Source organism: Poromitra crassiceps (genome assembly GCF_964638095.1).
Source record: "Poromitra crassiceps genome assembly, chromosome: 3".
NCBI classification, from domain to species: domain Eukaryota; kingdom Metazoa; phylum Chordata; class Actinopteri; order Beryciformes; family Melamphaidae; genus Poromitra; species Poromitra crassiceps.
Window position 1 is genome coordinate 88,701,305 of NC_139625.1, and position 13,982 is coordinate 88,715,286.

Sequence of the window (13,982 nt, forward strand, 5' to 3'; positions counted from 1 at the left end):
TTCAGATCAGTACTATGTTGGGTGGTTCAGATCAATACTATGTTGGGTGGTTCAGATCAGTACTATGTTGGGTGGTTCAGATCAGTACTATGTTGGGTGGTTAAGATCAATACTATGTTGGGTGGTTAAGATCAATACTATGTTGGGTGGTTAAGATCAGTACTATGTTGGGTGGTTCAGATCAGTACTATGTTGGGTGGTTAAGATCAGTACTATGTTGGGTGGTTCAGATCAGTACTATGTTGGGTGGTTCAGATCAGTACTATATTGGGTGGTTAAGATCTGTTTGTGCGGCCGCCCGCTCACTACGGACAGCTGTGTTCATACGTAAAGCAACATAAATCTTCAGGAGTTCACTGCATGTCTAAAAAGGGCTAATGATGTGTACATGGATGATTGAGGTGTTAACAGCTAAGTTGAATGGGACAATCTCTCACAAGTTTGATGTCTTTCTTTGAATTTGGACGGTATCTCTTTGACTTGTCAGGGTAAAGTTCAGTTACAGTTGGGTGACTGACATGTGATGACATGTCACCAGCTCTCAGTGTGGGTTGTTGAGGACTCCGTTAGTCATAGTCTGTTTGCTCCACCTCCTCTGACTGAGGAGTTTGCGATTCTGTTGCACCTTCACTCGAACATCGAAGACTTCCTGGATGGCTTTCTTCAAACAGTGGAAGTTGTAGTCGATGAGACCTGTAAGGCACAGAGACAAGGCAGAGTTAAGGTATTTCTATGAGTATACAGTCAGTCAGTCAGTCAGTCAGTCAGGTAATGCTTAATGAGATGATGCGCTTCATCAGATTACCTCTAGAGCTCATTTCTGTTTCATAATCTAATGCTCACTGTCTCTAATTATTGCGTATTTTATTGTATTATATTGTATTGTATTGTATTGTATTATATTATATTATATTATATTATATTGTATTGTATTGTATTGTATTGTATTATATTATATTGTATTGTATTATATTGTATTATATTATATTACGAATGTACTGTACCAAATGTGTGCACTGTTCCCATGATATGTTTTTCAATGAAATGGGAAGTTACAAAATACACAAATTCTTTGTTAATTTTCTAGAGAATTCAAATATTGTAATAAGAAATCAGGAAATGAAAATTTCAGGGAATTAATGTTGCGTAGGCTCACTAATAATTTGAAACTATAATATGGTGAATTAAAATGCCATATGTTACCTAGAAAGGCAGATATCACTTTATGAAGGTGCCTGATTAAGAGATGCTAATTATCTCAATTTTCAAGCTCAATTTTAATGCTCATGACAGTCAAAACACAATTTACAGCAATACAACAACAGATCCAACTCCACAATTGGAGTTGCTGGCAGCTGCCAGCGCCATCTTTTCTCCTCTCCTGGCCAGCAAACACTGAGGCAACAATGAAGGCTGTGGCACTGGGTAGAGCGGAATGTTTCAAGGTCAAGGTCACGAGCACTCAGAGCTACTGCTTAGCCCACCCCCCAAAATAAATAAAAATAAAATAATAAAAAAAGAGGGGCAAAATAGATGCTGTGACTCTGCACTCACAAGCCAGGATGTGAAACACACAGACACACACTGTTAATTACCACACACATGTAAACACAATGGGCAATTATCGAGGTGAGAGCGAGAACGATAAGAGCGGCGTTCACTCCCACAGGTGTTAACGATGCTCACATTCATGTACCGTAAATTCCGGACTATAAGCCGCACCTTTTTTCCCGTTTTTTGGCCTTTTTTGGCCCCTGCGGCTTATATAACGGTGCGGCTTATCTATGGATTTTTTCAAAAAAAAAAAAAAAAAATCTCTCTTTTTTAGCACTCTTTCTAACTATAAATCCACTTCTGTTTTAATTTCCTCTCTTGCCCTCTTTTCACCACACTGTATGACACTGTATGACACTGTGTGCACTGTAAATAACAACACAGGTGGTGTTGTGTTATGTTGTTTTGTTGAAATGTTAATAAATGGGAGCATTACATATGGTAATTAAACATTAAAACACAAAAAAAAAAAAAAAAAAAAAACATTAAAACACCCGCGGCTTATAGTCCGGTGCGGCTTATATAAGAAAAAAATAGTCAACTTTGCAGGTGCGGCTTATACACCGGTGCGCCTTATAGTCCGGAATTTACGGTAATCTGGAGCACACGGTCAAAGTTTAGGCAATTTAATATGTACAAGTGCAACAAGCAGACTACGTTTCGACACGCAAAGTGTCCTCAGTAAAAAAAGAAAAGGAGAAAAAGCGAGTGTTTGTCATCTGTCAGTTTTGGCAGGCTGTGAAGTGACAGGACTTAAAGTAACCATGAATTTGCGCAATGAAGGCATTGCTCGTCTTTTAAATTAAATTCCTGTTAGAGGTGCAACCAGACAGCAATTTGAGACGGGGCCGATTCTAGCTATGGGCAGGGGTGGGCAATGCCCACCCAGACATGAGTCTTGCCCACCCAATCAAAAGTTGGGAAAATATGTTTATTTTCACCTCCAGCCAATGGAAAAATTGCACAGAAAATACCAGTAGCGATTCTAGCTTCTGATTGGGTGGGCACTGAGCTTCAGCCCGCCCCCAAAGTCCTCTCGACTCATGTACTGTATTGAGAAACACAGAGCAGACAGACTCGTCTGTCGGTCTCCGCTGCCCAGACTCAACTGTGGAGAAATGATGTGTCTGTCAGCAAACCCCTACCCAAAGACACGCCCTCAGCAGTAGAGAACCAATCGGCGATTAGTATTCTTCCACACACACCATGGTGACTTTTCTAGGAAGAATAATCTTTCTCTCAGTTCGTGAACGCTGTGCTGCTAGCGAAAGCTCATAGCTTGATGTACATTGCATGACATTCACTTACTTCATCCAAAGCGATTTACAACACTGCGTTGAATGATGTATCGCTTTCTCATACCAAAACCCCGTGCTGCTGCTTCTCCTGTCTCTAGCGATGCTGCCGCCAGCACATCAGCAGAGACTCTGGAGAACGTTATTAGACCTGTACCGTCCAGAAGCACTGCTGCTGCTCCGACTCTTGTACCAAGCCCTGCCCCAAATATAATAGTTAAGTTGAATTCTGAATATATTGTAGGCTTGATTAGTTGATTTAATTGTTTTCTTTGTCACTTTCCAGGTTGAGTTTGAATAAGACTTCTAGTTTTGTAAATATTGGCTATGGTGAGAAATCTCACTGTATTAGGGTTTAATCTTATTTGAGAACTAAGCTCATCCAATGGAAAATAAAATGTTATGGAATTTATTATTTTAAACTAAGGATGAAGGCTTTTTATTTACCGTAAATTCCGGACTATAAGCCGCGGCTTTTTTCCCGTTTTTTGGCCCCTGCGGCTTATATAACGGTGCGTCTTATCTATGGATTTTTTCAGAAAAAAAAAAAAAAAAAAAAAAAATCTCTCTTTTTTAGCACTCTTTCTAACTATAAATCCACTTCTGTTTTAATTTCCTCTCTTGCCCTCTTTTCACCACACCGCGGACACTGTGTGCACTGTAAAAATAAACAACGGTGGTGTTGTGTTATGTTGTTTTGTTGAAATGTTACGGTAATACGGTAAATGGGAGCTTCCTCAAACAGCCATCTCTTTCCCGACAATGCCCTCTGTGCGTGACCACTTACATATGGTAATTACGGTAAGCAAACGGCCACAAGCCCATCAACTCCCTCCCCCGACTACCAGGAGAAAATCACAAACTTCGGCGAATTCACACAAAGGAAGATCAAGGAATATTCCATCGAACCGGAGCAGATCATAAATATGGATGAAGTGCCTTTGACGTTCGACCTGCCACTCACTCGGACTGTTAACAAGAAGCGCCCTGGAGGATTCTTTCACCAAAAAAAAGCTTTGCTCGTTCTCGACAGCATGAGAACGAGCAGTAGATGATCATGAGGTGGTTTTTCAGACGTGTCGATATAGCAGTTTATCGCAAAAGTGTAATGGAAACACATTTTTCGCATTTGCACGTCATGTGACCCATATTATCCCTTGGAAAAGGAGCGGAAAATAAGTTTGGTAAGTAAGGTTCGATAGCCGTGTCAAAACCTCCGCAGCAAGTGGAAAACTTTGAAGCAACGCTACCTAGCAGAAAGACGAGTGTTGTGCAAAAGCGTAGCCGGGCAAATTAGATAATGTTTAATGGCAGAAATCGGTCCATGGTGACAGCAGGCTGCCTGTGTGCGCGCATTTGGCACAGCGGCGAGATGAGAGGATGAAAAGCACACACTGGTGCGGTGGTGCTGTCTGAAGTGAATACAGTGACTGTGAGTAGGCTAATACATTGCACACGTTTCAGGTGCAATTATAGAACCAAATCAGCCTTTTCCCCCCTCCATCTCTAAATCGGACCAGTTGTAGGCTATTAGGCTACCTTTTTTCCTCTGCCTGTCGCGCTGACTGCATTCACGCAGCCAGCAACATTTTGCGACTCATTTTCTTTTGAATTGATAATCAGGCTCGTTTATATGCATTGTAACTTCATGTTGGGATTTCCATTGACCATTGGTTGGATTTGAGCATGCAGGGGACGGGATATGGGGCAGATCCCCGTGCGTAATCACTGTGGCAGCTGCTGCAACGGGGAATCACTCAAACGCAACTTCAATGGAAACGCCTACAAGTCGCAATTGTACATTGTCGAAGTTGTAGAAATATCGCAATTCTTTTGCGAAAAACTGTAATGGAAACACAGCTATAGATGAAGAGGAGTTCGTTGGTTTTGAGTGACAATGAAGGAGAGAGGAGAGTGGTTGACGAAGCCACCCTGAACCTGTTCGTTTCCGACACTGAAGATGAGGACTTTGGTGGTTTCAGTACGCAGGAAGAAGAGGAAGACGAGCATTAGTGACTTGACTTCTCTGGTTACAGGTTTGCTGCACATATAGCCTATTGTTGTGTGATTTTGTCTGGGGATTAGTGACCTGACTTTTGTTTTGTTTTGTTGAAATGTTAATAAATGGGAGCTTCCCCAAACAGCCATCGCTTTCCCGACATTCCTCTCTGTGCACGAACCCTTTCATATGGTAATTAAACATCAAAACACCCGCGGCTTATAGACCGGTGCGGCTTATAGAAGAAAAAAATAGTCAATTTTGGTCCCGCGGCTTATACACCGGTGCGTCTTATAGTCCGGAATTTACGGTATTTGCAAAAGGCTGCGCTCAGTTCACCCGTTCACCAAAATATAAGCTTGTTCAATGAATGACGCTCTTTAGTGCGTTCATGCACAACATTGACTATCAATATGCTTCACTTCTAGTTATTAGCCATTATTCTATTATTAAGAGTGGAGAGATTGCAATGCCAGCCTCCAAGACATATTCACATACCGGTAGTCATATAATCTGTTAAATGATCTAAATGTTATATTGTGCCAGACTGTCCTTTTAATTAAGCTGACTACCTTTCCTCTCGAAGCCTTCTTCGCGTAGGAAGCAGACCATTGCCAGGAACTTGGTGACCTCCTTCAGGTACATGACTGTAGTGTTGTTCAGATGGATGATGGCCATAGACTCCGTGTCATAGGCCGAGCCAACTTCACCTTCAGTCAGACTTGAGGAAGAGGAAGAAGAATATTAATTATGATAAGCAACGACAATGTAGAGCACGCTAATCATTACTGAAAAATCATCACTGACTAGGTGAATTAAGGTCATGACACAAAGCAGAGGCTAGCAGTAAATTATATTGTGTTTTGCTTACCAAATGAAAATGATTTGATTCCAAGCTATTTACAAGCTCCCGCCAACTGCACTGTAACCATACACATGTGTAGCTAGAAACCATAGCTACATTGTTGCAGACCTGAAACCATAGAAACATGTGTAGCTAGCACACATGGCTACACTATAGCAGACCTGAAACCATAGAAACATGTGTAGCTAGCACACATGGCTACACTGCAGCAGAACTGTAACCACAGAAACATGTGTAGCTAGCACACATGGCTACACTGTAGCAGACCTGAAACCATAGAAACATGTGTAGCTAGCACACATGGCTACACTGTAGCAGAACTGTAACCACAGAAACATGTGTAGCTAGCACACATGGCTACACTGTAGCCGAACTGTAACCACAGAAACCTCTGTAGCTAGCACACATGGCTACACTGTAGCACAGGGGTGGGCAACTGGCGGCCCGCGAGCGCCCCCTGTGTGGCCCGCACTGGAATTTAATTGTTTTTTTTACAGTGCACCTGAACGCAGCATGCAAGATACCCGCTGAATAAGTGTCCTAATGTTCATGTCATTCTGGCCAATACTCCACTTCTGTTATAACATTTCAGTCAAGAATATGGAATATCTTTCAATAATCTTTATGACTAAAGGCCTAAAAGTAATCTCATGTGTAAGAAATGACTGTTCTACATTGAAGTAGAAATTTAAATAATGAACTCGTTGGTTTTGGATTTATTTAGCTTCAAGAGTGCATTTTTGTTCTTGTGTGACCCTCAACACAGGCTTTGAGAATCCCGGGCCACTTACTGATACTTATGCTTAAATTAACCCACTCATATTCTGGTTTATTTCAAGAAAAACATTTTGGCTAGTGGAAATTCTAATTGGCTGGTAACTTTAAAATCTAGCAGCCATATTGGCAGGTGGTCAAAAAAGTTAATTTCAATCCCTGCAGGGAGAGCAGGTGGTGACATAGGAGTGAGTGAGTAAAGGATCAAATATTGGTGGTTAAGACTGAATAATGACATCACAACTGTTAATTTAAAATGAGTTATTCCTCTAAACCTGGCTTCAAATGCCCCAAATTTTTCACGCTGGTGCCGTTCGTCACCCAGCCCTCAGCAAAATCTGGCCCTCTGGTAGCGAGGAATTTTTTTTGTGCCCCTCTCTATCATCAAAGTTGCCCATCCCTGTTGTAGCAGAACTGTAACCCCAGAAACCTCTGTAGCTAGCACACATGGCTACACTGTAGCAGAACTATAACCACAGAAACCTCTGCAACTAGTTCAATGCACTATGCTGTAGCAGGACTAACAAAGGAATAATGTAATTTTGCCACAAGATGGAACTAGTTATGGAAATCAACAAAAACCGCCAGAATATGACTCAATGTGAAGCAGTGGTCTATTCAGAAATAAGTAACAGACCTCCAAATGCCTTCATGGGTCAGTAAGACTTGAGGATTCACTAAAACTGTACTAACAGGAATTATAGGAAGTAAAAGTAGACAACGATGAAGGACCAAAAGAGAGTAATGTGGAAGGGGGGGGGGAGAGAGTATAGAAAGGGCATAGGAGGCAGAGACAGGAGAGGGCATAAGGCAGAAATATGAGTCTGAATATGAGAGTAAATTACACGTGTGAGTGTGAATTTAAAAGAAGAGAGAAAAGGAGGACAGACAAAGCTGAATGTCCAAGTCTACATTCAGCAGGAAAATCACAATCAGAATCAGCTTTATTGGCCAAGTCATAATTTGACTCCGGTTTGCGTTGCTCTCAATGTACTCACACACAAAAAAGCTATGCACAGGCTAAAACAACAACGGACAGGGGTGCATTTAAACATTAACATTAACTATTGTATGCAATAATAAGTGTGTGAAAAGTGTCTATTTTAAACAAGTATATAGAAATAAATATATATATTTACAGTACAGTGTACAGTATGTATGAATAAGCCACACAGGATTGTAAACAACAAATACAGATATATTATCAGATATTGCAGTTATTTACTAGCCTGGTAAACCAGCCGGTCACGTTAACTCACATTTCTCTCTCTCTGGCTCTTAAAATTTTGGACGACCCCACCCACATTCTACATCTTGATTATGAGCTACTACCTTCCGGAAGGCGCTTCAGAGCCTGTAGCTTTAAGAGTAACCGCTACAAGCGCTCCTTCCTCCCAACATCTATAGCCTTATTAAATAAACTGCCTGTCCTCCCACTAGGGGCAGAGCTCTGTCCTCTGTGAGGTCAGAGCTCGGCTACTCAGGAACCCTCCATTAAGAGCCTGACGACCCAGGAAACCTCTGGATTAATGTTTCCTGGTTGCGAGAGGACAGAGCTCTGTGATTCTGGAACCCTCCTTTAAAGAGCCGGATGATCCGAGAAATCTCTGTTGGTGTTTGGTGTGGCATACATGGTAGCTCACTTTGAGCTCGGCTGTCCCTGCAGCCTGTCTGGTCATGTGATATTTATCTTGCCTTAGTTACCGTAGTTTTATATTCATTTTATTTCATTTTATCATTTTATCTTTTTACTTTTTACCCTTAACAGTCAGTGGTTTTAATGTTTTTTGTTTAAGGAACCATGGTTTTATGATGGTATTGGTTTGAAATGCGGTTTTGGGATTGTGTAATACTTGAAGTGCAATACTGAAGTGCAATACGTGGTTAGGTAGAGTTGTTAACTCGTAGCCCAGGCTGCATCATGTTGACTATGTTGTCCTCTTGTCTACGCGCTGATTGTCTTCAGCTGTACTGTACTGTCTGTTACGTTTGTCACGCTCTATTGCTGCTGTACAAATTTCCCTATGGGACAATAAAGTTAAACTCAAACGCAAACTCATTTCATTTCGTTCGGTCCCGCAGAACCAAATGAAATGTGAGGTCATGTGACCGGCTGCTTTACCAGACTAATGTGAGGTCATGTGACCAGCTGCTTTACCAGACTAATGTGAGGTCATGTGACCAGCTGGTTTACCAGACTAATGTGAGGTCATGTGACCAGCTGGTTTACCAGACTAATGTGAGGTCATGTGACCGGCTGCTTTACCAGACTAATGTGAGGTCATGTGACCGGCTGCTTTACCAGACTAATGTGAGGTCATGTGACCGGCTGCTTTACCAGACTAATGTGAGGTCATGTGACTGGCTGGTTTACCAGGCTAATGTGAGGTCATGTGACCGGCTGGTTTACCAGACTAATGTGAGGTCATGTGACCAGCTGGTTTACCAGACTAATGTGAGGTCATGTGACCGGCTGGTTTACCAGGCTAATGTGAGGTCATGTGACCAGCTGCTTTACCAGACTAATGTGAGGTCATGTGACCAGCTGGTTTACCAGGCTAATGTGAGGTCATGTGACCGGCTGCTTTACCAGGCTAATGTGAGGTCATGTGACCAGCTGGTTTACCAGGCTAATGTGAGGTCATGTGACCAGCTGGTTTACCAGGCTAATGTGAGGCATGTGACCAGCTGGTTTACCAGACTAATGTGAGGTCATGTGACCAGCTGGTTTACCAGGCTAATGTGAGGTCATGTGACCGGCTGGTTTACCAGGCTAATGTGAGGTCATGTGACCAGCTGGTTTACCAGACTAATGTGAGGTCATGTGACCGGATGGTTTACCAGACTAATGTGAGGTCATGTGACCGGCTGCTTTACCAGACTAATGTGAGGTCATGTGACCGGCTGGTTTACCAGGCTAATGTGAGGTCATGTGACCGGCTGCTTTACCAGACTAATGTGAGGTCATGTGACCAGCTGGTTTACCAGGCTAATGTGAGGTCATGTGACCGGCTGGTTTACCAGGCTAATGTGGTCATGTGACCAGCTGGTTTACCAGGCTAATGTGAGGTCATGTGACCGGCTGGTTTACCAGGCTAATGTGAGGTCATGTGACCAGCTGGTTTACCAGACTAATGTGAGGTCATGTGACCGGCTGCTTTACCAGACTAATGTGAGGTCATGTGACCGGCTGGTTTACCAGGCTAATGTGGTCATGTGACCAGCTGGTTTACCAGGCTAATGTGAGGTCATGTGACCGGCTGGTTTACCAGGCTAATGTGGTCATGTGACCAGCTGGTTTACCAGACTAATGTGAGGTCATGTGACCGGCTGGTTTACCAGGCTAATGTGAGGTCATGTGACCAGCTGGTTTACCAGACTAATGTGAGGTCATGTGACCGGCTGCTTTACCAGACTAATGTGAGGTCATGTGACTGGCTGGTTTACCAGACTAATGTGAGGTCATGTGACCAGCTGCTTTACCAGACTAATGTGAGGTCATGTGACCAGCTGGTTTACCAGACTAATGTGAGGTCATGTGACCGGCTGCTTTACCAGACTAATGTGAGGTCATGTGACCGGCTGCTTTACCAGACTAATGTGAGGTCATGTGACCGGCTGGTTTACCAGACAAATGTGAGGTCATGTGACCGGCTGCTTTACCAGACTAATGTGAGGTCATGTGACCAGCTGGTTTACCAGACTAATGTGAGGTCATGTGACCGGCTGGTTTACCAGACTAATGTGAGGTCATGTGACCGGCTGGTTTACCAGACTAATGTGAGGTCATGTGACCAGCTGCTTTACCAGACTAATGTGAGGTCACGTGACCGGCTGGTTTACCAGACTAATGTGAGGTCATGTGACCAGCTGGTTTACCAGACTAATGTGAGGTCATGTGACCGGCTGGTTTACCAGGCTAATGTGAGGTCATGTGACCGGCTGCTTTACCAGACTAATGTGAGGTCATGTGACCGGCTGCTTTACCAGACTAATGTGAGGTCATGTGACCGGCTGCTTTACCAGACTAATGTGAGGTCATGTGACCGGCTGCTTTACCAGACTAATGTGAGGTCATGTGACCAGCTGGTTTACCAGACTAATGTGAGGTCATGTGACCAGCTGCTTTACCAGACTAATGTGAGGTCATGTGACCGACTGCTTTACCAGACTAATGTGAGGTCATGTGACCAGCTGGTTTACCAGACTAATGTGAGGTCATGTGACTGGCTGGTTTACCAGACTAATGTGAGGTCATGTGACTGGCTGGTTTACCAGACTAATGTGAGGTCATGTGACCGGCTGGTTTACCAGACTAATGTGAGGTCATGTGACCAGCTGGTTTACCAGGCTAATGTGAGGTCATGTGACTGGCTGGTTTACCAGACTAATGTGAGGTCATGTGACCGGCTGGTTTACCAGACTAATGTGAGGTCATGTGACCGGCTGGTTTACCAGACTAATGTGAGGTCATGTGACCGGCTGCTTTACCAGACTAATGTGAGGTCATGTGACCGGCTGGTTTACCAGACTAATGTGAGGTCATGTGACCAGCTGGTTTACCAGACTAATGTGAGGTCATGTGACCAGCTGGTTTACCAGACTAATGTGAGGTCATGTGACCAGCTGCTTTACCAGACTAATGTGAGGTCATGTGACCAGCTGCTTTACCAGACTAATGTGAGGTCATGTGACCGGCTGGTTTACCAGACTAATGTGAGGTCATGTGACCGGCTGGTTTACCAGACTAATGTGAGGTCATGTGACCGGCTGCTTTACCAGACTAATGTGAGGTCATGTGACCAGCTGCTTTACCAGGCTAATGTGAGGTCATGTGACCAGCTGGTTTACCAGGCTAATGTGAGGTCATGTGACCAGCTGCTTTACCAGACTAATGTGAGGTCATGTGACCAGCTGGTTTACCAGACTAATGTGAGGTCATGTGACCAGCTGGTTTACCAGACTAATGTGAGGTCATGTGACCAGCTGGTTTACCAGGCTAATGTGAGGTCATGTGACCAGCTGGTTTACCAGGCTAATGTGAGGTCATGTGACCGGCTGCTTTACCAGACTAATGTGAGATCATGTGACCAGCTGGTTTACCAGGCTAATGTGAGGTCATGTGACCGGCTGGTTTACCAGGCTAATGTGAGGTCATGTGACCAGCTGGTTTACCAGGCTAATGTGAGGTCATGTGACCGGCTGGTTTACCAGACTAATGTGAGGTCATGTGACCGGCTGCTTTACCAGACTAATGTGAGGTCATGTGACCAGCTGCTTTACCAGACTAATGTGAGGTCATGTGACCAGCTGGTTTACCAGACTAATGTGAGGTCATGTGACCTACCAGACTAATGTGAGGTCATGTGACCAGCTGCTTTACCAGACTAATGTGAGGTCATGTGACCGGCTGGTTTACCAGACTAATGTGAGGTCATGTGACCGGCTGGTTTACCAGACTAATGTGAGGTCATGTGACCGGCTGCTTTACCAGACTAATGTGAGGTCATGTGACCAGCTGCTTTACCAGGCTAATGTGAGGTCATGTGACCAGCTGGTTTACCAGGCTAATGTGAGGTCATGTGACCAGCTGCTTTACCAGACTAATGTGAGGTCATGTGACCAGCTGGTTTACCAGACTAATGTGAGGTCATGTGACCAGCTGGTTTACCAGACTAATGTGAGGTCATGTGACCAGCTGCTTTACCAGACTAATGTGAGGTCATGTGACCGGCTGCTTTACCAGACTAATGTGAGGTCATGTGACCAGCTGGTTTACCAGACTAATGTGAGGTCATGTGACTGGCTGGTTTACCAGACTAATGTGAGGTCATGTGACTGGCTGGTTTACCAGACTAATGTGAGGTCATGTGACCGGCTGGTTTACCAGACTAATGTGAGGTCATGTGACCAGCTGGTTTACCAGGCTAATGTGAGGTCATGTGACTGGCTGGTTTACCAGACTAATGTGAGGTCATGTGACCGGCTGGTTTACCAGACTAATGTGAGGTTATGTGACCGGCTGGTTTACCAGACTAATGTGAGGTCATGTGACCGGCTGCTTTACCAGACTAATGTGAGGTCATGTGACCAGCTGGTTTACCAGACTAATGTGAGGTCATGTGACTGGCTGGTTTACCAGGCTAATGTGAGGTCATGTGACCAGCTGCTTTACCAGGCTAATGTGAGGTCATGTGACCAGCTGGTTTACCAGGCTAATGTGAGGTCATGTGACCAGCTGCTTTACCAGACTAATGTGAGGTCATGTGACCAGCTGGTTTACCAGACTAATGTGAGGTCATGTGACCAGCTGGTTTACCAGACTAATGTGAGGTCATGTGACCAGCTGGTTTACCAGGCTAATGTGAGGTCATGTGACCAGCTGGTTTACCAGGCTAATGTGAGGTCATGTGACCGGCTGCTTTACCAGACTAATGTGAGATCATGTGACCAGCTGGTTTACCAGGCTAATGTGAGGTCATGTGACCGGCTGGTTTACCAGGCTAATGTGAGGTCATGTGACCAGCTGGTTTACCAGGCTAATGTGAGGTCATGTGACCGGCTGGTTTACCAGACTAATGTGAGGTCATGTGACCGGCTGCTTTACCAGACTAATGTGAGGTCATGTGACCAGCTGCTTTACCAGACTAATGTGAGGTCATGTGACCAGCTGGTTTACCAGACTAATGTGAGGTCATGTGACCAGCTGGTTTACCAGACTAATGTGAGGTCATGTGACCAGCTGCTTTACCAGACTAATGTGAGGTCATGTGACCGGCTGGTTTACCAGACTAATGTGAGGTCATGTGACCAGCTGGTTTACCAGGCTAATGTGAGGTCATGTGACTGGCTGGTTTACCAGACTAATGTGAGGTCATGTGACCAGCTGCTTTACCAGACTAATGTGAGGTCATGTGACCAGCTGCTTTACCAGGCTAATGTGAGGTCATGTGACCGGCTGGTTTACCAGGCTAATGTGAGGTCATGTGACCGGCTGGTTTACCAGGCTAATGTGAGGTCATGTGACTGGCTGGTTTACCAGGCTAATGTGAGGTCATGTGACTGGCTGGTTTACCAGGCTAATGTGAGGTCATGTGACCGGCTGGTTTACCAGGCTCGTTATTTACCATGTATGTTGTGTTTTTGCTTGGCTTTCATTTCTAATGTATGCTGTTTTCACATAACCAACTGTTGAATATTCGACAGGTTTTCTCTCCCTGGTTGAAATGGGATGTTGGTGTTAGTGGAGTTAATGAGGTGAAAGATCCCTGAAAAGGGCTTTATTATAACTTTATTATAACTGATTTATTTACAATATTTGTCAGTTTTTGGAATACTAAAGTTTTTTCCTTCTTTCTGTTATCTACTTAACAAGCTGCTCTCATTCATTTGGGGTCTGATGGTCTTTATGGAGCCTTGATGAATCACATGTGGTCTAAAAAGTAAGCAGCGGATAGCGCTCACAGTGCTTTCACTTCTCAGATGGAGCCTTTTC

General features: G+C 44.1%; 1 protein-coding gene across 1 annotated transcript in view; it reads right to left on the reverse strand.

Annotated features, from left to right (window-relative positions):
* Nucleotides 1–541: 541 nt before the first annotated feature.
* rragd (ras-related GTP binding D) overlaps nt 542–13,982 on the reverse strand; it is a gene marked incomplete at both ends in the record, with an annotated part of 47,154 nt that continues 33,713 nt past the window's right edge. The window contains 2 exons of the mRNA XM_083633215.1: nt 542–693; nt 5,421–5,569. Coding sequence (XP_083489341.1) covers nt 542–693; nt 5,421–5,569 — 301 coding nt within the window. The remainder of the gene's footprint in view (nt 694–5,420; nt 5,570–13,982) is intronic.